General features: G+C 42.0%; 3 protein-coding genes across 3 annotated transcripts; 1 reads left to right on the top strand and 2 right to left on the bottom strand.

The window, feature by feature from the left end:
• Nucleotides 1-1065: 1065 nt before the first annotated feature.
• On the bottom strand, nt 1066-14042 carry rragca (Ras-related GTP binding Ca). The gene is made up of 7 exons (XM_070834598.1): nt 13682-14042; nt 11206-11409; nt 10064-10263; nt 5726-5840; nt 4365-4507; nt 3820-3968; nt 1066-3131 (listed from the first exon to the last, which is right to left on the bottom strand). Exons 1-7 carry the CDS (start codon nt 13862-13864, stop codon nt 2977-2979), a joined length of 1149 nt encoding a protein of 382 aa, XP_070690699.1. The 5' UTR covers nt 13865-14042; the 3' UTR covers nt 1066-2976.
• A 769-nt stretch (nt 14043-14811) lies between these two features.
• LOC139204649 (c-Myc-binding protein-like) lies at nt 14812-17364 on the top strand. The gene is made up of 5 exons (XM_070834599.1): nt 14812-14969; nt 15267-15339; nt 15929-15977; nt 16111-16240; nt 16834-17364. Exons 1-5 carry the CDS (start codon nt 14955-14957, stop codon nt 16873-16875), a joined length of 309 nt encoding a protein of 102 aa, XP_070690700.1. The 5' UTR covers nt 14812-14954; the 3' UTR covers nt 16876-17364.
• Nucleotides 17365-18616: 1252 nt separating this feature from the next.
• gja9a (gap junction protein alpha 9a) lies at nt 18617-20642 on the bottom strand. Its single transcript, XM_070834597.1, has 2 exons — nt 20590-20642; nt 18617-20108 (listed from the first exon to the last, which is right to left on the bottom strand). Exons 1-2 carry the CDS (start codon nt 20640-20642, stop codon nt 18617-18619), a joined length of 1545 nt encoding a protein of 514 aa, XP_070690698.1.
• Between the last annotated feature and the right edge of the window lie 3570 nt (nt 20643-24212).

Raw genomic sequence — 24212 nt, forward strand, 5'->3', positions numbered from 1 at the left:
CACACTTTATATTCCCTGGCATGGGCAGCCTACATGCGGATGCATAATTTATCTCAAATTAGCGCCTATTTGAGTAAGCATCAAAGCAAGGCGGCTAAGGTTGGAGGAGAGCTTAAGGAACCGCAGGGAAACCATGGCCAGGATTAATGCGGGAGATTTTTATAAGAAATTACTGGCTTAATGAAGTGGATAAAAAAGCTGTCAGTGTTTTATTGCATCTAAATTGTGTGGAAGTGGTGTTTAGCTGTCTCGCCTACTCCCCACATAATGGGTCGTGACAGTAGCTGTGAGGCTTATTTAACTTAACTGGTGAATAACTTGCATGGCGAAGCTATTCAGTGAGTTGTTTTTATACGCACTAAACCAGTAAGGGTTTTTTTTTTCCCCCCTGCCCCCCCTCACTCATTATAATTCCATATGAACAACAGCCAACTCAAGAAAACAGACAATTAACAGTGTATTTAGATTAATATTAGAGAATTCCTGAAAATACTATTTTGGAGTATTTTAACAGAGGTTAAAAAGGTCATTTAGACTGTTAACATTCAGAAAAATATCCAGGGACATGAACTTGACTTCTTTTCAGATCGGATGTAAACTAAAACCTGTGTCACACGACTTTTCACTATTCCCCTGCTCATACTGCAGGCCCACTCATAGAAACAGGGGTTTTCTCCACTGCTCACTGTTATAGAAGCTGCTGACGTTTATAGTCGGACTGTAACAGGCTGTATAATTCACCATACAGATTCAGCAAATGACGCATGCTTACTGTAAATTTAACATGTATGAAAACAGCTATTGGGCTTGGAGGGGTGGTGGGGGGGCACATATGAATAAGGATCCAGTGTGGGGGAACACTGGAGTAGTCCTACAGCGCCATCTTGTGTTTGCATTAGTTTAGATGGTAAGTAAAGGGCTGAGCACCAATTCATTCTGCCTCTTTACTTCCACACACTTGAGACTAGAGTATATCCAAATAGTGGACAGATGATTTGGTAGCAGAAATTATTTTTTTTGTCGCTTAAATACACTGCTGCATCCCTTATTACATCGACAAAAACAAAAAGTAAATTTTCATTTATTTCACATAGTATAGCATCACAATACACAAAAATCAATCACCCATCACAGTTCTGATGTGCAAGTGTTTATTTTCAGGTGATGATGACTAGGTCGAGAAGATCTTGGGCCTGTTTCAAGCAGCAAGTTTTCTGAGTTACCTGAATAACTTTGCTGAGTAAAACCCAAAACACCCCTCGAATCTGGAACATGAGTGTTTTACTCAGCAAAGTTATCAAGGGGACGTGTTAGTTGTGCCTCATGAGTCAGGTTCCTGGTCTTTAGATGGAGCCAGAGCTCACACATCTCACTCCGGATATAAACAAACAGAGGATGCAGGCTTGAACAATGTATTTGTCATTGTAATGGCAAAAGTAATGTAATTTGGTCTTTTTTCTCCTCCCTTATCTGCTTAACTGTCTTGGTTGGTTTCATTTTTAACTTACTCACCTTTGAATACAATGACCAGTGTTATAGCTGAGAACAATACAAGTTGACAACACACTGATGCTTGCATGCTTGGAATGGGTACATGTTGTTCTTGTGAATCCTGCTGAACAGAGCCAAACTAAATACAAAATATGGGCTAATAAATTTGGGCAGGACTGAAACTATACGTGGAAAAACATGCACGTTTCAACCAGTTCATACCATCATCCTAAAACACCGGAGTGTGAACCCCTCCATCAGTCCTGCGCTTCAACCAGACTAATGCATTTCATTCTTAGAGGACAACAAATAAGGTTCTAATCATGACATCTTTTTTTTTTTTTTTTTTTTATCATTTCGCTGTTCCTGAATCATTGAATCATCTTGGCAGTGCTTTTGCAGGGACCATTTCCAAATTCTCAGCCAAACTTAATTTCATAACCTATCAAAGTCAATCAAAAGTTTCATTTCCAGTGGAGCACAAACAGAAAAGTTAATTTCACTGATCGAAAAGATCGAGTTTATTTATGCTAAGCTGCTGTTATTGAGAAGAAGGACACACACTCTTTCTGTTAAGTCCTTCACAGGACAGACAAACAACCCAGTCTGGGATCTAATCAAAACCTTTCATTGACATACACTCTCACACACACACACCACACATATATACACACACTTACCTACATACACACACACAGACACACACACCTGCACACACACACAGACACACACCTGCATACACACACACTAAGTTAGATGGACAGCACAATCCCTTTTCAGTCTGCTAATAAAACCTTGTTTTCCCTTCACAAGTGTAACCAAAAAGCGAGTTTTGGGCAGCATTCAGGTAGGGTGAGGTGAGTGGTGGTGAGAGAAAGCTTGCACCGCAGACAAGCTTTATCTACATAAGGCCATCTCTGAACATGTGTGGGTTAGGACTAGCAGTTCACATCCACCATCTTTTTTTTTTTTTCCTCTTTAAATCAGCACAGAAGTGGTCGGGGTGGGTCCATCACTGGAGAGCTTCCTGGAAAGTGACATCACAGTTTGTCCATAGCAAGAGGTTACAATAAGGGTTTGTTTTTCTTCCTCTCACTGTGCGTTTAGAGGAACCAGCAGCTAATTATCACAGCCTTTTGACCGCTTTAGGAAGTTCAAAGAAAGACTCTGAACCTTTTCCTGTCCAGGTGCAGTTTCACTCTCTTGACTTCCATTGCCAACACGGTGCTTTGCATTCGCCTGAAACGAATGCTTGAATTTCCCTTCCGTCTTAGCTGGAGAAGCCTGACCCCGCTGTGCTCCAGTGCTGTCTCACACGCTCTTGGCTCAAGCCGCCTCTCAGTACTTTAGGTGCTGGGAGCAAGGGATTGTGATTCTCGTGCCGGTGAGCCCCAGTTTAGTAGTCTCTCCTCTACAGGCTCCCTGGCCCTTCTCCGCCTTTCCTTTCCTCTACCCTCTTTTTGTTTTTCGTTTTTGCATCAGTGTCTAGACAGTGTTGCGCGGCGTTCCGTTTAGTGCAACAGCCTTGGTGCAAGGCGAGCCGACCGCCTGGGTGCCCACTGGACGCTGGGCGGAAACACCCACCTCAAATACTTCATGGATGGCCTTCCGGAAACAGTGGAAGTTGTAGTCTATCAATCCTAAAAGTCATGAAACAGACGGTTAGGTTTTGTTATGACATATACAGTATGGTCTGGCTTTGTTACACGATCTGCGCTACCAAAGTCAATCAAAAGTCTGCATGTTCTAGTGTTTCAAATAATAAACCCAACTCAAACATTTTAGACTTAATCATGCAGCAAGGCAGGGTTAAAGAAGCACTCCACTGATTTAGCAGACGAAGCTCAGTTTAAACATCATCAGGGAGACCACTAAGATTGTAAAATCAATTGTGTCATTTCCTCTGTGGTTTTTGAGCGAGCTTTCTGAAATCTGACAATAATGCTGACAATGTCATCAGGCTTTCCTTGAGACTTTTATGAGAAAGCCTGGACGCATGAGGTGTGAAAGACGTGCCAATTTACCAGGCAAGTAGAGCCTGACAAAATATGTTACAGAGCTCGAAGAAGTGTAGGATAAGAGCTTGGCCCATACTGAGGGCTAACAGTGAAATATCTGTCTCTTCTTAGTCCACCACCTTCATAAAAAGGCTGGATTTCCCCTTTAATGTTCTTAATTGCAACACATTAACATGGGAGGGTGTCTTTGTTTTGACTTCAGAGACTTGTAGAAGAAAATTTGAAACTGCTTGACTTGAGGCCACATCACCATTAGCCAAATTAAGCCAAATGAGCTCCGGGGGATCACAGCTTTCCCTTGACAGTTTACCTTTGCGCTCGAAGCTTTCTTCTCGCAGGATGCAGACAAGGGCCAGGAACTTAGTGACCTCTTTCAGGTACAGCACAGTGGTGTTGTTGAGCTTGATGATGGCCATGGACTCCTTGTCGTAGGCACTGCCGCTGCCGTCCTCCCTCAGACTATTGAGGCACAACACAATGCCATGATGTTCAGGGGGGAAATGTGAAAAACAGCATGTGGATGTGGATTAATTAAGCAAATAAATGCGTAATTAAGTTATGCTTCAATGAAAGCATCCCCAGACAACACATGGGTGAACTCTACATCTTAAAGCATTAGGAAATTACAGAAGATGTTTTTTTCTGTATTTATTATGTAAATTTATACTGAAAGTTAATTCTAAATCCACTCTATAGATTCACTAACTGTTCCCAGTTTTCGATTCACTTATTGTAAAGCTTGAGCCTGCGAAAATGGAGACTGCAGCTGAATGACAGGAACGGCTGAAAAGACAGCCGTAACCCGACTCTGACCTCCATTACTAATGTACCGATAAACAAACAAGACGCACTCACCCGTAGATGCAGGACACGTCAATAACCACATCGATCATATCACAGCACAGTTCGTAGGACTGCATGTCTACAGGAGAGCTGTCTGTGGCGATGTAGATCTTACTGACCACATCAAACAGAAAAGCCTTCTCTATCCCTGAATTCTGTCAAATGGTAGATGAAGAATGACAAAGAGGGAGGGAAATAAAAAGAAAGGGACAAAGAAAAGAGGAAAAAGTTAGGAATTTAACGCAACTGTCTGTTGCAGTGGCCATTCGATATTAAGACAGTAGGGGAGGTCGACGGCAGTGATGAGAGGACTGGTCACCTCCGTGGTGGAGTCTCTCATTCGTACTGTACAGAACCGCTCCCTGACAACCCCTCTTAGCTCGACAGTCTAACAAATAAACAACTGTGTTAAACGACAGTCATATTAACACGAGCAAAACAGCCATCACAAGGTTAATGTTACCTTTAGCTCAGAGTGACTGCTCACTTGGCTCAGAAGCTGTGCTTTGTGCGACCAGGTTAGCTCACTAACACGCGCAGATTTGAGAACCGTGGCTTCCTCGTTCTTCGGCTCAGTGGGGGTGTGCTTCGTGCTGGGTAACTGCATTCGCTGCTATTTGCTAGCTCCAGCTATAACTCTGCCTTACCTTGTGGAAGACTTGGCTCATGTTCCAGTGACTGTATGGCCAGAGTGCGCCCAAGTAGGCGCATAGGTAGACAAGCAGGTTGGCCGTCCTGTCATTTCATTTAACTGAACGACTGATTTGACAGGTTTATTACAGGCCCTGCGCAGAGCCAGAGATGCCAGATTTTTTTTCTTAGTTTTTTGACAAAACAATTGATATATTGACACCTGTCAGACTGTCATGAGAATTTCGACAAATATGACAAAAACTGTTTTGAAAATGAGCTGCATACCCTGCTTTCAAATGTGCTTGATTAGACAGACAACAGAGATTCATATCTGCATTTCATATCAATTTCCTGAACTTATCAAAGCCATCACCAGAGTGTGACTCTGGGACCCCAGCACTATTACTGAAAAGATATTTTGACTCATCAATGATTGCTATAGGGCTTCATAGTGCTCACCTACCCCATGTACAGGATTTTAACTTTTTGCTTGAAATTCAACTTTACCAATATAATTCTACTAACTAAATGTATTATTGAGAATGTGTGTAAATTACAGGCCGTGTGCACCTTCAAGACTTTAGTGTTGCAGGACTGTGTGAGTGCATTGGAGGAACTGCTAACCATTAAGTGGCAGTGACTCACATCATGCAGGCTGGCACATAAATCACGCTGGCAGTGACAAATGACAAACTTACAAAAAAGGTTCCTTCACAGAGTATTGGCCGTTCTTTACTTACAGAAATGAAGATGTTTAGGAGGTTCTCCAGAGTAGGAAGCTGAGGAATGAGCTTCTGCACAACTTTGCTGAAGGCCTCGAAAATGGAGTGGTCGTAAATACTCGTCAAGTAAAAGCTGAATGAGATAAACAAAAAGAGGAAGTGAATATGCAGTTACTAGTAGGAAAAACACTTCTCACTTCCTCAAAACACATGTGATCTCGTGACCATCTGTATTTATACCTGCTTTCATATGACAACCACATACTGGATGGTAGAAAAGAGCCGTTAATCTAAGCAGACATAAACACACAAGACTGCAAACAAACTGTCAGAAAAAAAAACTGTCTTCACGTGACATGTGGACGTTACTGAGATCTACAAACAAAAAGGTCTGGGGTGGCCGGTGACTTCAGCCAAATGAAACAGTCTGCATACACTTGGCAGGGGCTCAACTTTACAATGCATTACAGTGAAGAAAGCACCGGAGAGCTACAAGGCAGAGCTAAAAAAAGAAAAAAGCCATCTCAGCGCTACTATATGTTCAGGGCCGCTCTGGCTGTCTAACTAGAATAAACAACAATCTCACCCCACATAAACCAAAGTGCAGCGTGTGCCAACAGAGCCCAAACATCAACAGTAAAGCTGCTGCAGCGCTGACCTGGATCAGCCAGGACAACCCGTTTAATGTGGAACACAACACATTAATTTCCACGCAGAGTGTTGAGTCAAAGGCTGCAATTAATTATCACTTTTATGTTCTTGATAAGGGATTGTCTTGATTTGGCTAACTAAAAATGTGTTTCATCATCAAGTAACCTTTTGATTGTTTTTAATCAACTCATCTTCTAGTCTATAAAATGTCATAAGACAGTCAAACACCACAATTTTCCAAAGGTCACTACCCAAACTGACGTGTTGTTGGTTTTGTATGACTTCAAAACCCCAAAATATTCAATCAGAGACAAACCAGAGAAAAGAGCAAACTCCTCACATTATGAGAGGCTATATCCAGTGAATTTTTGGAAATTTGGATTGGTAAAACTAACCTTAATGATTACACCCTGCATTCAAATTGTTAACAATTGCCTTCTCATCAACTAATTATTTATTGTGGATTCATTTATTAATGACTCGATTAGTCATGCCACAAACAGCCATCAGACGTTTGTTGAGCCAAAATGTTTGTCTTCTTATTCTTACTGTCACAAATATTCCAAAAAGTATCTCATTACAGAGTAAAATGGTGGAAAGCAAGCAAACCCTCACATTTAATGAGCAAATTATTACTGTAAAATGTGAAATACATATTAGCAATTGACAAAACTGTTGGGTACCGTTCACATTTGAACCGACACTGGTACCTGGAATTTGGTCCTGCTACAAATGTAATTTTAGTTGTAAGAAAATGCATTAATCAAATAGCTATTTCAGCTCTACTCAGGCCTTTTGAGGGACTATTTACTCAAGTAAGATGATGCAGTGAAACTGAAAATATTTCCCCAGAAAACAAGAAACCAATCAATTAATTACCTGCAGTAGTAATGGGGTGAACTACAGTATATAACATTAAGGCATATGAATCACACCAGACACAAGAACTTTAGCCTTCTTTCTACATCTGAAGCATGTCAGACCTCTGGAGCCTGAATGGCAGTAGCTGTGGTATCTGAGGCACGAGTTATTGTTTCTTCATTAGGAGGTCAAAGAGGAATCTCACAGTAACACCAAGAGTATGCAGGGCACAGGCTGCTGTACATCAGCACGACAGAAGTCACAGAAAGAGCCAAGCAAGTTAACGTTTCCTCTATTAGCACAGACGTGAACTTTCTCAGTTGATCACACATGATCACATGGTAGTAGTCAATGACTTTGCATGCTATGCTGATGAATGGCTGTACTCATTTTTATTACCTAGCTTTGCATTGATGTGAAGATTGACTATAAAGTGCCACGAGCAATGGCTGACATAATAGGTCATCTTGTATTCATTCATTAAAAAAAAAAAAACATCGACCATGGGTACTGTGTTAGCAGTACATATAGTCAACTACTGTGCTTAAGTACCACTTTGAAGTACTTGTACTTGATTATTTCCATTTTCTGGTCTTTACTGTTCTGAAATTAAATAAAATGCAATACTACACAACTGAATACTAATACTACATATTAAAATGAAGTACTATTTTGATGCTACTACTTCTGTGCTTTTACTTAGGTAACATTTTTAATGCAGGACGTAACATATGTGAGTATGTGCTTCATGTTCCTCAAATAATGATGTTGTACTACATGTTCAGACTCAAGTGAAAAAAAAAATGGGACATCTTGTACCATTGAATGCAGCCTTATTTTCACTTTCAAGATCAACTGTGCAGTGGGAGGGGTTACTGGCTGGATGTTTTGTGGTCGCACAGAGTTGTTTTAACACAGAGACCTGCTAAGACAAACACTTGAATTAATGCATTTAACTTGTCCACTTTGGTTACAAACAACCAAACTACTTCCTGGAATGTGTAACAACTTTTTTTTCCCCATCCACACATAAAGTTTGGTCTGGGAAGCCAATTCAACAAGGCAGGTCGCTATCTTGTCTCTTACAAAAGGAAACACAAACCCACATCAGGATCTGTATCATGAGATGAGCTACATTAGAACATATCTTCCTATTTATTGTGGCTAAACTAAATAAACGTCACACCCTGTTGTAACACAGATAAATTATCATACACAATTTGAGCACAGTCTTAATAAAACACTATCTGTAAATATGAAGGTGCCTTTACACATAGTGCTCCTGGTGTGTTCAGATTTGGGTGGCATGAGTGTGAAGTCATAACAAAACACAGAGTGGAGCTTGTGGAGCTTGTGGAGCTTTGAGGGAGCCAAAGTCTCCGTTATCGGACATTTGTTGCATTCAGAAAATGTTTCACAGCTGAAGTCTCTGAACAGTCTTCGTTCTTGTGGTTATTATGGATCATCCGTCTGTAGCATGACTAAGAAAAGTGTAGTGATCTGTCCTCCAGCGTTTAATAAAGCCTACATAATTCTAATTACGCCGTGATGGGGAAACATGGAGAGCCTGTCTGAGTGCTTAAAGTGAGGTAAAGGTGGGCTTTTCAGCCACTGTGCTGCACACTTGGTAAAAGAAATCAAACCAAGTATGTCTAAAGAGAAAGGTGTGATGCCACGAAAGATGTTTGAGCCTGTTCATCCCCTCCATCTGGAGAAAGACACATCATTACATCTGAGGAAGTTACTCTGGAGTCCACTAACAATCGAGTATAGCAGCTTCACTTAAGTTAGCTTAGTATACAGACTGGAAATGCTTATTCGAGGGGGATTCGAGGTTTCTGGTTAGACGCTTTACCAAACTATTAGAGCTCATTTCTAGGCAGCAAATGTGCTTTTGATCAAATGTGAGTATATCTGCTGAGCAGAGCAACAGCCTTGCTGCAGGCATTTCATTACAATGTGTGCTGTGCTTAAAAGTCCTGACTGTGTCTGATGTGTTGCTGTTCTGTTCTTGTCGCGCTTACATGTGAGATATCGTTACAGCAGCATGTAGTTAAAGTAAGTTGTTGCATGCTGCATGTCAGAATTTTGTGAATGACATTTTCAGGTGGACTGAAGGAGTAAGTGTTCCTTTATATGCTCAGAAAATTACGCAACTTCTAAAGATAAACAAGCAATGTGAAACTCACTAGATTCTCTGAAAAAGGATTTTATCACACAGCAGAAACACGGAACCTTTTTCCTTTGCTCAAGAAAAGTTTCTGACTTCAAATTTTAGAATAACCCTTTGACACAGTGCCTTTAACAAATCTACTCCTGTGTTGCAGAGTGTCTGTGCATGTGTGTGTTTTTAAGGCATTATCTTAGAGTGAACAGCACCATGCAGTTAGGACACCCCAATGTCAAATTGGTCAATATGCTTAAGTGTATTTTCATAATGAATTAAAACATCGTTTTTTTTTACAGATGTTCTAGTTTTACCACCCTAGACAGCCTAGATTTTGCATGGCACATCTTACCCAGTAATACAAACATACTTTACCCACTTTGATATAAAATGTAAGTTTTTCTGTTAATGGGCAGTGATGTTACTGGGAGAAAGAAAAGGGCTTTTACAGTAATGAGGGACGAGACTGAAGCAAAGACTTCACGCACAAAGTGACAGGTGGAAGCCAATTTACTTTGTGTGTCCGTATGTACTAGTGTGTGTGAGACGCATTAAATTGAAAAGACTTTTAAGCCAACATGATTGCAAGGGTAGCACGGCAGAAACTCTGCCTTCTTCAGCCTTGTGCAGATGTAGAAGTAAAAATAAAATACAAACAAGTGTTGACCAGCATGTACCTGAGATGCAGCTTTTCTAAGCTGGCATCTGCCAGATCGTCATTGGCTCTCTGATGGATGTCTCTCTGGGTCTCGATCTTGTGGTCGTCTGAGAGGCCATCCACTTTGTGAATGAACACCTCGAAGTTGATCTCCGGATTGACTCGGTAGGCCCGCGACACGGTGAGGTGAAGTCTGCCCAGGGCCTCCACGTAATCATCCTAAGAGGAGGAAAGCAACGTGTTAATACATCTATAAAAATACGTACATCTCTTCAAAAGGTGAATCATCAAACTGGCCATGACTGCATTAACTATCACAACCATCAGTTATCTTCCATAACTGCATTCAGGCACACAGTCACCACCCTATAATCAATCCCCTTTATTTCTGCTATACTGTCAGCAGAGTTAAAAACAACTGAGAACAAAACAATTAATCTTCATTAAACACTACTTTAACTCAAAATTGCTTGTAACTATCTTCTGCTTGGATTAACCTTGTGAACGGCCATTTTAAATATTTAGTGCAGCTAAAGATTATACATCAAAAGATGAACTGGAGTTACAAAATCTACGCCACAGCTATTTCCTGTCAGGAAAATTAAGACATGCTGCTTATTAAAAGTGCCACAGGGACAGCAGGTATGAGGAGATGTGCTGCTGCACTGTCTTCCCAAACAGCAAGACGAAGACAAGTCTGCTCATATATCACTGTGTGACCGACTGCTCAAACTAATTGAATCTGATGCACCTCCTCGAGTACAAATAAATGCTGCAATCAGATCAGCTGTGGCCGACATCGTAGCTGGGATTACTTTTTGAAAGCACTTAGGATCATATGGATGGAAGCAGGATAAAATCCATGGCATGTAAGTGTCTTTATCCTGGATGCTCTGGCTGTCCATCACTCCTGCTCACATTAACAGTGAGCACTAAAAACACTTGGTGTGCTGATGAAATTATAAATATGTACAAGAAAGCGGATCAGAGTATTGTCCGATTTAAAGAGTCAGCACCCAGATATCAATATTTTAGTTTAATATTTAGAAGCGTGGCATTGTTTTTATTTCACAGCAGGTACGTGTTGCTGTGAAACAACACATTCACTTCCCGTATTCATGACCACGTCACATTAACCACGCTCTTTTCCCAGTTCTTCACCTGAGCGTCGATGACGAATATCAAGGCCCCTGTTCCTCTGAAGATCATCTCGTAGTCAAAGGTGGGGTCGAAGAAGTCGACCTGACCGGGAAAGTCCCAAATCTGGAAGTTGACGAAGGAGCTGCTGGAGATGTCGTCTTTGTAGATCTTGTTGGTGCTCTCCAAGAACAAGGTCTCATTGGGAGACATTTTGTGGAACACCACCTGAAATCAGAGGTTCAGTGGAATACATGCAGGTGACTTGTCTCGGTTATTTTGTGTCTGTAATGTGGAGTTCTAAAATAAATAAAGATAGATATGAAAATAAAATATAAAGCAGTCCTGAAAGCCAGTGTTATATCCCACTCGGATAACAGTTTCAAGGCTCAGATAGAGCTTTAGCCTCGTTAACATGTGAGCATTGGAAGAACAGGTTAGGAAAAACAGCTGAGCTACTTTTCAGACTTAGGTGACAGTGAAATCTCACATATATCTAATAATTCTGTGCCTGGGTGAAGCTGCTATACACTGTAATACACAGTGGTGGTGGCACCGACACACTGGCGCCAACTATCACTATTTCTATTAATTCTAATATTTTATTTTCATTATTTGTCTCTGAGACATTTAGTTCAAAATGTATTTGACATCTTTCTTCTCTGTTCACACAGACGGGGATGTCCTGCCGACGACTGTCTTACAGTATGTTGTATCTGTTAAAGTTGCCTGTGTTCACATATATTGTTTTCATGGGAGAGATTATACGAGCAGTGCTGTATCTTGGCTTCTGCGATGATTCCAGCTCAAAGCCATCATCTGGACATCACATGCAGAGCGACAGGAAAAAGGGCGAAACCCTGCAGACTCACTCATCTGATGTGAAACGCGTCACTCTACATTCAGCACTTTACCGCTGCAAGCTTTCAAACAGCAGACAGTGCGCCAGCAGCGGTAAAGTGAAGTGTGGTTGAGGGTTGATTGGGGTCTTGGTCTACTGAATACAGATAACTTGAAGTTGGTGTTGCTGGAGGACCTGCGAGTGTTCTCTCCACTACTGCCATTTTGAATCAGTGTGTGGGCCACTGAGGTCACAGGCCAATGAACCAGCAAAAAGCCAAATCACATGTTTTTCAGCCCATACTTGAGGCTTACAGGAGACTTAATCTGAGACTTGACGGTGTGCGGATTATAGCAAACCAGTGCAAGTGTCTGTGTGTACTTCAGTACAGAAAAATGCTGTTCTTTTCTTCTATGTCTTCAGGTAGTATCTGTTTTATTAGTGATAGGCTCCTGGTGAGTCATGCTATATGCAGCCTGATTCAACACCCCCTTGAATTTTAACATAAATAATAAAATATCATAGAAGGCACAAGTGCGTCTCATCTATTATTCAGCCACAGTGCCAGTCTGAAAGTGGTAGACTCACACAGAGACAGCTAACCTTGCTGTAGGAGACCACACAAAAGAACTGGGGGGGGGCCGAGGGATCACCAACTGAGCAAAGTGGGCACCAACTCCTAAGGCCCAAAAGGCAAGACTGGTTTTAGTAGCATGATTAATGGCTACATTTCTATTTCTAGTTTGCACCACTTATGTTAACTAAGTCTAATTTTGTGGCCGTGTGTCAAAATCTAATATTGTGAGCTTATTTCTTTACTTTATATTGTGCTCATATGATACACATTCCCCTTGTTGTAAGTTGTAATTAATCACTGCAAAGCCATCTACGTAATGAGTGTGACTATTATTTAGGGCTTTATCTACTAAGTAAACTACTTAGCACCCTGGCATTAAAACTTTTTTTTGGGGGGGGGGGGGGGGGGAGACCATGGAAGTGCTGGCTGCTCTGAACTTAATGGGGACTTGGAGGTGTCAGGGTACAATCGTATTGCACAGGGTGCAGTTATTGGGGGGGGGGGGGGGGGGGGGTCAGTAAGGGCCCAACAAATATCTAGCCCTCAGGGCCCCTTTAACTCGCTAATCCGGCCATGATTCAAGTACACAGGGAGGGAGCGTGGCGTCCAAAGTGCAGATGCTGGTGCACTGATTTACACCCAGTGTTATGACTTGCAGAAAGGAAGGTGTGGTCGGTCTGCTGTCATGTGAGAGCCACACATCCGACCTGCCCTGTGTCTCACAGCTGGGGAGGGACTAAGATATATTTGGCATGTTGGACAAGTTGTTAACCAAACAGTCACATGCTTTATGTGCACATCTCAGCAGAGATGCACCGGGCGCCTCTGTCCGCCTGGTTAATAATTCACCACTACAGCCACACGAGGGCTAGCTAACACTGAAGGCTAACTAGTAGTCGGCTGCGGCTTTTCGGGTTCAGCTCTTCCTCTCCCGTGTAGCTGAACATGTTATGTGCTAGTTGACAGCTATCATCACTTACGACATGCTAAAGTACCCCGCTAGCTAGTTTGGCTAACGTCCCGTTTCCTTGCGTGCAGCGGGGGGACTCGGGAGAGGCTAACACTTTGACATCTCTGCCTACCTTCTGTATCGATGACTTGCCGCTTCTCCTCAAACCCATGAGCAGGATTCTCGGTTTGCTGTCGGACGGCGCCGGGCTGTCCTCGATGTCGGCCTCCTCCTCACCATAGCCGAAATCTTTGGGGAACGAGTCCGCAACCCCGTAGCTGTCAGCCAGCTGTTCCACCTCGTACTGAATCGACATTTTGACCTAACGACGGTCGCTTCCCCTCTTCCCCCCCTTACTTGCGGGTCACCACACCCGTGTTTGTATCGGATAGCCGGTATGCACCACGAACTAACGCCACACAATGAAAGTAGTTGGTCAATATTGTCCAGGCTACTTGGAAACACCGAGCGTGAGCCCACACATTTCCTTAGGATTTCCTCTCCCCTGAAAAAAAAGTGGCCTTTGGTCCCGCCCCTTGATTCTGATTCGCTGTCTGAATTCCAATCCGGACAGTGATTGGCTGAACCTTCTGTCACTCTGCTGAGGTTTGTCGCTGTCACCTGACTTCTACTCAGACTTGTTTTGTGACCTGTCACACCAATAAGAAGCAGATGCACACTCTGGACACAACGAGCTAAAGCCGGTTCAGTCTGTGGCGATAAAACATCATTTATACATTTTTACCAGCTGTAAAAAAAACCCCACACATTTAAGGGAGGTTGTTGAAAATGAACCACATAGACAGTAGGTAGCTGTTCAGCTCTATCACCAGGAGATGGCAGCAGAAATCCACTACAGCGAGCCAGAGGCTTTCTAGGTGCTCCTGAAATGTAGGAATACATGATTAAAATCACTAGAGGGACCAGAAAATGTCATTTCCGCGTCACACGCCTTTTTAAACCGCGTGTATTGAGAGAGAGAAAAATGTACATAGACACCAACTGGAGCAGGAATAATAATACGCTAGTTTTAATTCAAATCAAAGAAGACAGCTTTTAATTTGTTAAACAAAACACTCGAGTTGGAGCCATACGTTCGCTATACATGAATTTTAGCCATGACTTTTATGTTCTTGGGGATTTTTCGAAAAAATCAAGTTATAAACCAAGAGCCAATGAGGGTTTTTTGCTCTGGTCGATGCTTGTAGCTGATACAGGTTGTTATTTTTACGAGGACCCCTGAAGGCAGCATCCAGCCCAGCAGACCCGTTGCTTTGAAGGAAGGAGACAAACGAAACTTTTCCGGCCCGGCACTTCAGCAGGGTTTCAAAAGTAGATGTCCGACATCAAGCGAGACACAAAACAGTATCTTTAAGAAGAAAGTCGGTCCTATTTCCTAAATCACCATGGCACATTATAGAGTAAGTGTGTTCGCTGTCGCTTTGTCCTAACACCAATGCTCTGTGGAAACGGTTTTTTAGTGTCATAACTGTGAGCTAGCCAAGCTAATGCTAGCAACCCGGCAGGCTACAAGGTGTGTTCATCAGGGACTAGACTGAACACCTGTGACAGCTCATGTTTTGGTTTCCATTGCGACTGAGGGTTGTAAATGTTTGTGGGTAAACATTAGAAGTCTCGTGATGTCATCAGACCAACTACACACTTTTGTTTATTTTGTAATCAGATCGTAATAAACTTTTTAACTCTTCCTGCAACAGGCTCCAGACCCCAAGAGGGAACAGTTTCGGAGATACTTGGAGAAAGCTGGTGTTGTTGACAGTCTTACCAGTGGTATGGCACCTTTGTCTGCGCTGATCCTTTTCTTACTGGGCTTGGGCACTATTCACAAACTTCACTTTGTAATGAAAAGCAAGTGGAGCAACCCAGGCGAGCTGAAGACAGGGTTTCTACCTAAACCTGCCATTCATGTACAGATGGTCATCACAGGTCCTCTGCTGACAGGACTGAACTGAAAATGCCAATGAATAGTAAAATAATAAATGGCTGTGATTCGTTAATAACACCAAATTATCATCTGATGACATTTTGTAATCAAATGAACTGTGTCTGTAATTAGGACATTTCGCATGGAAGAATATAGAAAAGTTGTTTAGTTGTTGTAGATGTTCTACAAAACCCTTTTTTCATACACAGCAAATGATGCCAAACTTTTCAACAAATGCATCAGTTTCCATTTTTGTGGTAATGCAAATAAATCATTATTCAACTCAGTAACTATCGAAACAAATAACAAGTAAATGTCAGATTGGTATCAGATTTGGCCAGTATCCAAAAGGCATTGACATGTGATATCCAGCCAGTAGTTTCCTCAATCTTCCTTCTTTTTTTTTTTCTCCTTTGTTCCCTTTCTGAATTTCAGTTCTAGTGGCTTTGTATGAACAACAAGAAAAGCCCAACAATGCTCTGGAGTATCCTTCTATACACCCCAGACTCTAAACAACAATAACAACGATAATAATAGAAGAGAGAGAGAAATGTTCAGAAGTCAGTTGATAAAAGAGGCCTCTGCTTGCTATAGTTTCTTTAACAAATTCCCTCCAGATTTGTCAAGCAGCATCTCGGCGCTGCTGGCCTGGCGTCAGCAGACACGGAGGCTCTGCAGCAGGAGGTGATAGACCTGAGGCAGAGGTGTGCCCGTCTGACAGAGGAAAACAAAGACCTCAAATCAAGGGTAGGCTTTTACGTGTTCTTAATTTAGAGGTCACGTCTGTCATTTCAGACAACGTACTGCTCGAGGCCGTTTCAAAGAAAGGTGAATATCAGAATGATCAGATTGTTGGACTGACTGACTGACAGACAAACAGACCAGTGTGTTAGAATAAATAGTGCTGTGTTCTCCCTTATTCTAACCAGCACAGGGGCCCCACAAGAGAATATACAACTATACATATAATGTAGAGGAAACAAAGTAGCGTGGATGAGTCTATTTATTTGTGTCAGGCCAGTTTTCTTGAGCTGAATACCAAGAAAACTAAGGTAATGATTTCAGAACAAGCAGAAAGACCTCAATGCGTAGCTGATCAGTAGTGACCATATCGAAGATGTAAACAAATATAAATATCAAGGGATAATTGATGTAAAACTGCAGTGGGACTCAAACACTGCAATCATTTGGCTTCGACAGTTTGGAGTGGAGAAACAGATGCTGCTTCTCGCTGCCTGTAGTTGACGAGAACAAACTCAGTGAGATTGCCAATATGTCTTGTTGGACTGTGGGCCAAGTGTAACAACGTTAAGCTAACAGGGATGTACTTTCTCCTCCAGCTGCAGCGTTATGAGCCAGAAGATGGAGCCACAGCAGACTAGGCCTCAGCAGAGCTTCGCTTTGATGAATGTACTTTTTGTTTATATTGCTGTAACTTTGAATTTAAAGACTAAATGACACTGTTGAGTGAAAGCCAAGAATTTTTATGTAGCTGTGCTGGATTCTTTTTTTTTTTTTTTTTTTAAATTTTAGTTTCTACTTAATTTTTTTATATAATCTAACTTATTCTGTACACGTATGCATATATATTGGCATTTTTCTTCTTTCGCTCTTTGATATAGCTTTACAATAGAAAGTGCCCTTCCTTAGGATTGGGCAAGTGAGTTCTTAAGACATTTTTAAAGCTCTGTGTGAGAAAATGTCTGATTGTACTGCTGATAATTTTCTTTTTCTGGCATAGTTATAAACAAGCACACACACACTGTCCAGATCCACACTTTATTTCCAAAGGTCTGGTGTGAGTAAACGGTTGTAAACAAGCTCAAATATGTAAGTCACTAGTAAAATAAAGCACGCAGTGTTGTAATTAAGTGATTGTTGTATCACTGTTTGAACTAACTTCTAAACTGCAGTGTATCTATCTGAGCTTTTACTGGAATACCAGAGGAATTTGATACAGTGGTGACTGGTCGGATACAGCTGTGTACGACAGTATTGCATACAAGGCATTTTGTGACATCCTACACCTTTGAAAAATGGGTTCCTTTAAGAAACAAACCAGGTATAACACTAATACATAGACAAATGAAGACCTTGGGGACCACAGCACATCTGCTATTTCTACCAGGTACATTTTAGAGTCTCATCAGGGACAAATAGAGTGAAAACTAATCCAACAGTAGTGTTGTTGGTGAGGACAGTGCCGCTGTGATGGCTACTTATTGATATGCTCATGACACTGAGGGGTGTGTTATTCCCAGGACTTAATGCTGAGGCAGAAGAGACTGAAATACAACTAACGTTACCACATTTTCTCAATATCTGTAAATGTTAAGTCATTAGATAATGATTTGACATTTACATATATTCTAATTACGCTAATGTCCTAAAACACGTAGAGATGGAATGAAATGGCAAAACATTAGACGAAATAACATTTACTCCAAAAATATCTGTTCTTTATTAAGGGACACAGTTTGCAAAGGCCCGTCAGAAGTCTACATGCTTGTGATGCTACAAATCTTAAAACTATGTGACTCGTCAAAGTGTCACCATTATCAGAAGTAAATATGCAGCCAGCCTATAGAGCAAAACAGCTGGAACACAGCAGCCAGAGTGCACTGACATTTCCCTTTATAGTGAAATGATATTTGAAACTTTTACACTGATTTTGTGTGCCAAAAGCACTTTTAAAATGGAAAACACCACTGGTGAGAGCTCATCCGTATTTGGTACGATGCTGGCCTACTTTATCTTGTATTAGACCATCAAGATGTGTGATTCAGCTGTCAACTCAACTGTTAACTATGGTTCACACTAATTTGGCAGCAATGCATGCAGTCAGTCACAGCAGAAAACAAAGGCCTGTTCCATAAACAGTTTAAAAACAGTATAAAACATATAATACAAAGTCCTTTTTTTTTTTAATGTAATATGCCACCAGAAGCCATTATAGATGTGAGTTGCATTGGTTGAACTGTGATGGATTTTTAAAGCATGCCACTTTAATTAGACTGAACTGTGAAAGGGTTTAGAACAAACCCACAGAATGTAGATTGGCGCCTGTAGTATGGATTTCTGTGTGCACATAATGCAACTAAGGGCACCAGCTGTATCTGAAATTTAGATTTGCAGGTCTGTCGCTCGTCTGCTGCTTGTATTACTTGCCATCGATGTTTTGCAGTTGTGCGTGGATCCTGAGCTGGAGTCATCCAGTGACTCTGGGGTGGAGGGCCGGCTTTGATGTTTGGCGTCTATTTTTGACTGTGATCGAGCGGAGGGAGGTCCGTTACTGGCTTTTGCTCCCCCATATGAATCTGTGTCAGAGCTTTTACCCTCCAACACTGTGGAGCATTTGGAAGAGCCGTGAGCCTTCCACGGCCTCTTTGATGCGCCAATTGGCAGCGTGGGGAAAGAGTAAGTGTGAACTGCCTTTTGTGGACATTTTGGAGAGTCCACACTCCCTCTTTCACTGCTGTCGTCCTCCTTACTGTGTGGGACAAGATGCAAGAAGTCCTCGGCCTCCTGCTTTGGATTAATGAGAGAGTCGCAGCACGGAGAGCAGTGCTCATTGGTATTAGAGGTGCTGTTACAATTCAGGGTGTTTTGAGCTGAACATCTGAAATCATCCAAATCCTGCTGAGTGGCCAGCTCACCCTGAAGAGGTAGAAAAGCTGAAGGTTTGATAAGGTTTGGGTACATATTTGTGCCCTGCACCCTCTCCGCCAAGAGGTTGCAGTCACTGGGTGCAGAAGCAACTGTTTGCTTTCTGGCTGTGCACATTTGCACAACAGATTCTTTTTTACACCTGTTGGCATAGTAATCATCAAGTTCATCCCTCTCATCTCTCAAGTGAGGGTAGAAGTCCAAGATGCCCTTTTTAATTTTCTTGTAACCCAGATGCATGATCTCCAAGATGTTTAGGAAGAGGGAAATTGCAGCAATGCATTGCATGAACACCATGAAGACACTTTTCTCTGTTGGTCTGGAAACATAACAGTCTACGGCATTGGGACAAGGGTCCCGCTCACACTTGAAGAGAGGGTAGAGGTGAAAGCCATAAAGGACGTACTGGCCTGTCATGAAGGCCACTTCAACAACGGAGCGAGTGACGACGTGAGCCACGTAGGTGCGCAGCAGAGAGCCCCTCAGAGGAGCTTTGTTCAGCTTCCCCTGATCGAGCTGCTTCATTTCCCGCTCAATCCTCTTGCGGGCTTCTGCCAACTCCACATCGACCAACTCCAGCTCCCTCCGCAGCAGAGCCTTCTTCTTCTGCCGTGCCTTCTCCAGCGCCCGCAGCCTGTAGAGAGCGTGGCCCATGTAAACCAGCGAGGGAGAGGACACAAAGATGACCTGCAGCACCCAGTAGCGAATGAGGGAGATGGGGAAAGCCAGGTCGTAGCACACATTTCTGCACCCAGGCTGCTCAGTGTTGCATATGAAGTCGGCCTGCTCGTCGTTCCACACATCCTCAGCTGCCACCCCGAGGACCAGCATGCGGAAGATGAACAGGATGGTGAGCCAGATCTTGCCTACCATGGTGGAATGGATATGCACCTCCTCCAAAATCCCCCCAAGGAAGTTCCAGTCCCCCATCTTCACTCTGCCATTTTGACTAGTAGAAAGTCAGTGATAGAAAGACATGGATGATGATTATGGAAGAAAACCTGCTGAAACAGTCAAAAATCCGTAACTATAAAGATTGAACAGTCAGCGAAAGCAAATGGACAATTTAAGAAGCTTTTCAGATTAAATTGGCACGGAGTAAAAGAACAAAATGAGCAGTGAAACACCAAAAGCCCTAGGAAAAAGTTAGTGAAAATAGTAATTAACATTTCCCAGTAACAATAAAAAAAAAATGGAAGTACCTCTCAATGGGAGAAAGTAAACATTAAATAATAGAAAGCCCACGAAGTAAAAATGCACAGTGTCACATATTTGCAAAAAGATATATTAAAAGCAGACAGAGAGTAGTTGTACATCCAGTGATATGTTCCCCTGGCTGGTCAGCTATCCAGTTTTGTCTTAATAAAACCATTCCCTTCAGCTGTGTTGTCATATAAACCAGGGCAGAGCTCTGTGCTGTCTCCATTTACCTTGCAGCAGCATGGACAGACTGCCGGTGGTGACTTAAATCTCCTCGGGTCATGCAGCCCTGACGTGGTCACCAAAAAGTTTTTAAAAATCGTTAGTGCCCTCCACATGAGTCCCTGCACATCACCTAAACTTCAGTGACCCGCCTCCGCTCCAGTGTTGCCAGACACAAAGTGGGAACAACTGAGCTGTTGAGGGAAGTTTGCCAACACTAATCTGACCAGAGAAAGTCAATACCAGCAGCTTCAGCAATGCATTTAGATCAGATCATGACCTCACAGGCTTGTAACACAGATATTGACTTTGGTCTTTGCAGGCCAGGCTTTTGCTTGTGTTTGTTTGGATATATCATCATTATTGACTCTTTTTTTTACCTTTCCAAACAAAAATACTACATGCATTCAACAGCAGAGATGGTAACCCACTGAACTCATCCTTTGTGGTTCGTTTTGGGTGTGCGCATCATGTGTGGATGTAAATAACCACGCTGTTGCTAAATAGATGCTTTGCAAGTCCAGACTACACACTTGAGATTCACTAGCACTCAATTGTTCACGTCTATTAGTCCATATGTACAAACAAAGAGAAGCCAGCTGCAGCCAGAATTCCCACATTATCAATGCTGGTTATCCACACAGGCCTTATGCGATCAATAGTTTTCTACTATGGTGAAATAGTCAATGAGCCATCATGTCCGATTTCATACTCCGCTGCTCCTCTCTGGATGTAATTAAGTTCTCATGCACTTGACACATTATTTTATCCATTTACAAGAAATCTATCACAGTGGATTAGTGTGCTTGCCAACTGCAACATCCAAATGCTAAATACCTTTAACTGCCCCTGTGTGATAAATGTTCTTGCTACCTGAGGTCAGTTATGATATTACAGCTTCACACTCGTATTATAAAGTGTTATGTTGTTTTTTAGCCTTCCAGAGCAAGATAAACTGTCTACAAGAGTGGGGATATTTGTTATCAACAGGAAACAGCAAACTGCAACCCCGAACTCACCAAATTTATGTGTTGACAAGATCCAACAACCAGCTCAGTGCAAGGTTTTTTTTCCACCCATCCGTCCTTTTGATCCTAAACTGAACCCTTCCCCTCTGACCTGAAATCTGTCATTCAGCCCAGCAGAGCTGGATTGATTCAAACCAGTCTGGTACAAACACATTAGGGGAGCAGAGGGTGACACTGGGTGACATATTGAGAAAATCCCTTTGTCAATCCCAGTTTCCCCTTTTTTTTGGTTCCAAATCATAGTAATCAATGTTCCCTTGTACTTCAGCCTGAGGGCGTCCTCTGGCTTATTCAGCACAACTCGTTTCTAAACCATAAAAAAAAAAAATCTGAAACCGTTCTTTTGTTTTGAGAGAAGATGAATTGCAGAGATTTAAACATACTGGACATGTATATACAGTGGGGCAAAAAAGTATTTAGTCAGCCACCAATTGTGCAAGTTCTCCCACTTAAAAAGATGAGAGGCCTGTAATTTTCATCATAGGTACACTTCAACTATGAGAGACAGAATGAGAAAAAAAAAAAAAAAAAAAAAAAAATCCAGAAAATCACATTGTCTGATTTTTAAAGAATTTATTTGCAAATTATTGTGGAAAATAAGTATTTGGTCAATAACAAAAGTTCATCTCAATACTTTGTTATATACCCTTTGTTGGCAATGACAGAGGTCAAACGTTTTCTGTAAGTCTTCACAAGGTTTTCACACACTGTTGCTGGTATTTTGGCCCATTCGTCCATGCAGATCTCCTCTAGAGCAATGTTTTGGGGCTGTCGCTGGGCAACACGGACTTTCAACTCCCTCCAAAGATTTTCTATGGGGTTGAGATCTGGAGACTGGCTAGGCCACTCCAGGACCTTGAAATGCTTCTTACGAAGCCACTCCTTCGTTGCCCGGGCGGTGTGTTTGGGATCATTGTCATGCTGAAAGACCCAGCCACGTTTCATCTTCAATGCCCTTGCTGATGGAAGGAGGTTTTCACTCAAAATCTCACGATACATGGCCCCATTCATTCTTTCCTTTACACGGATCAGTCGTCCTGGTCCTTTTGCAGAAAAACAGCCCCAAAGCATGATGTTTCCACCCCCATGCTTCACAGTAAGTATGGTGTTCTTTTGATGCAACTCAGCATTCTTTCTCCTCCAAACACGACAAGTTGAGTTTTTAACCAAAAAGTTCTATTTTGGTTTCATCTGACCATATGACATTCTCCCAATCCTCTTCTGGATCATCCAAATGCTCTCTATCAAACTTCAGACGGGCCTGGACATGTACTGGCTTAAGCAGGGGGACACGTCTGGCACTGCAGGACTTGAGTCCCTGGCGGCGTAGTGTGTTAGCCTTTGTTACTTTGGTCCCAGCTCTCTGCAGGTCATTCGCTAGGTCCCCCCGTGTGGTTCTGGGAGTTTTGCTCACCGTTCTTGTGATCATTTTGACCCCACGGGGTGAGATCTTGCGTGGAGCCCCAGATGGAGGGAGATTATCAGTGGTCTTGTATGTCTTCCATTTTCTAATAATTGCTCCCACAGTTGATTTCTTCACACCAAGCTGCTTACCTATTGCAGATTCAGTCTTCCCAGCCTGGTGCAGGTCTACAATTTTGTTTCTGGTGTCCTTTGACAGCTCTTTGGTCTTGGCCATAGTGGAGTTTGGAGTGTGACTGTTTGAGGTTGTGGACAGGTGTCTTTTATACTGATAACGAGTTCAAACAGGTGCCATTAATACAGGTAACGAGTGGAGGACAGAGGAGCCTCTTAAAGAAGAAGTTACAGGTCTGTGAGAGCCAGAAATCTTGCTTGTTTGTAGGTGACCAAATACTTATTTTACCGAGGAATTTACCAATTAATTCATTAAAAATCCTACAATGTGATTTCCTGGATTCTTTCCCCCCATTCTGTCTCTCATAGTTGAAGTGTACCTATGATGAAAATTACAGGCCTCTCTCATCTTTTTAAGTGGGAGAACTTGCACAATTGGTGGCTGACTAAATACTTTTTTGCCCCATTGTACAATATATACAATGTTTATACAAAAACTGTTTTGGCATTTTAGGGCTCTGGATTAACACCTTTAAAGCACCCCTCCACTATCACTTAGAATGTTTTGCTCATTGTCCCTTTTTATGATGTTTGACCTTCAGCGCGCTCAATAATTATTTGATTAGTATGAGTTTGATACTTGGATCATGGAGTGAAAGTTTCTTTGTGCTCACCTGAAATCTGACTTCAAGGTGTGTGTACCTATTAGCATTATTTTGTGACATCACAACTAGTTTTGAAGCCAATTGAGGTCCAATATGAAACTTACTGAAGATCCTCCAGTGCACTTTCAAAGGACTTTTGATTAAACTTAAATGTTTCAAACCAAACACGAGCTCATTTATAGATTAAACATTTTTCAATGAGGAAGAACAAGTAATTGTGCTTTTAACAATTTGCAGGTAGTTTATTGAACATTTTTTGCGGCAAAACAATATCAGACACATTATTGATTATATGTCTTTAAAAAATATCACTGAAGAAGTTTTTTAGAATATCTTTCATACTGGCAAAAGTAAAAGTCTTTAAAAGTATTTACGGTCTAAAGACTTTTATGAGGTGCAAGA

The sequence above is a fragment of the Pempheris klunzingeri genome, chromosome 8 (assembly GCF_042242105.1).
Source record: "Pempheris klunzingeri isolate RE-2024b chromosome 8, fPemKlu1.hap1, whole genome shotgun sequence".
Taxonomy (NCBI): Eukaryota; Metazoa; Chordata; class Actinopteri; order Acropomatiformes; family Pempheridae; genus Pempheris; species Pempheris klunzingeri.

What these genes read in the sequence shown, in the direction of transcription:
- rragca (XM_070834598.1), bottom strand. Translation starts at nt 13,864, where the DNA reads ATGTCGATTCAGTACGAGGTGGAACAGCTGGCTGACAGCTACGGGGTT. An exon ending in GCAAGTCATCGATACAGAAG is followed by an intron (nt 11,410 to 13,681) that starts GTAGGCAGAGAT and finishes CTCTGATTTCAG; the next exon opens with GTGGTGTTCCACAAAATGTC. An exon ending in TCCTAAACATCTTCATTTCT is followed by an intron (nt 4,508 to 5,725) that starts GTAAGTAAAGAA and finishes ACCATTTGACAG; the next exon opens with AATTCAGGGATAGAGAAGGC.
- LOC139204649 (XM_070834599.1), top strand. An exon ending in TGTTGACAGTCTTACCAGTG is followed by an intron (nt 15,340 to 15,928) that starts GTATGGCACCTT and finishes TCTGAATTTCAG; the next exon opens with TTCTAGTGGCTTTGTATGAA. An exon ending in AAGCCCAACAATGCTCTGGA is followed by an intron (nt 15,978 to 16,110) that starts GTATCCTTCTAT and finishes AATTCCCTCCAG; the next exon opens with ATTTGTCAAGCAGCATCTCG.
- gja9a (XM_070834597.1), bottom strand. Translation starts at nt 20,642, where the DNA reads ATGACCCGAGGAGATTTAAGTCACCACCGGCAGTCTGTCCATGCTGCT. An exon ending in TCTGTCCATGCTGCTGCAAG is followed by an intron (nt 20,109 to 20,589) that starts GTAAATGGAGAC and finishes ACTTTCTACTAG; the next exon opens with TCAAAATGGCAGAGTGAAGA.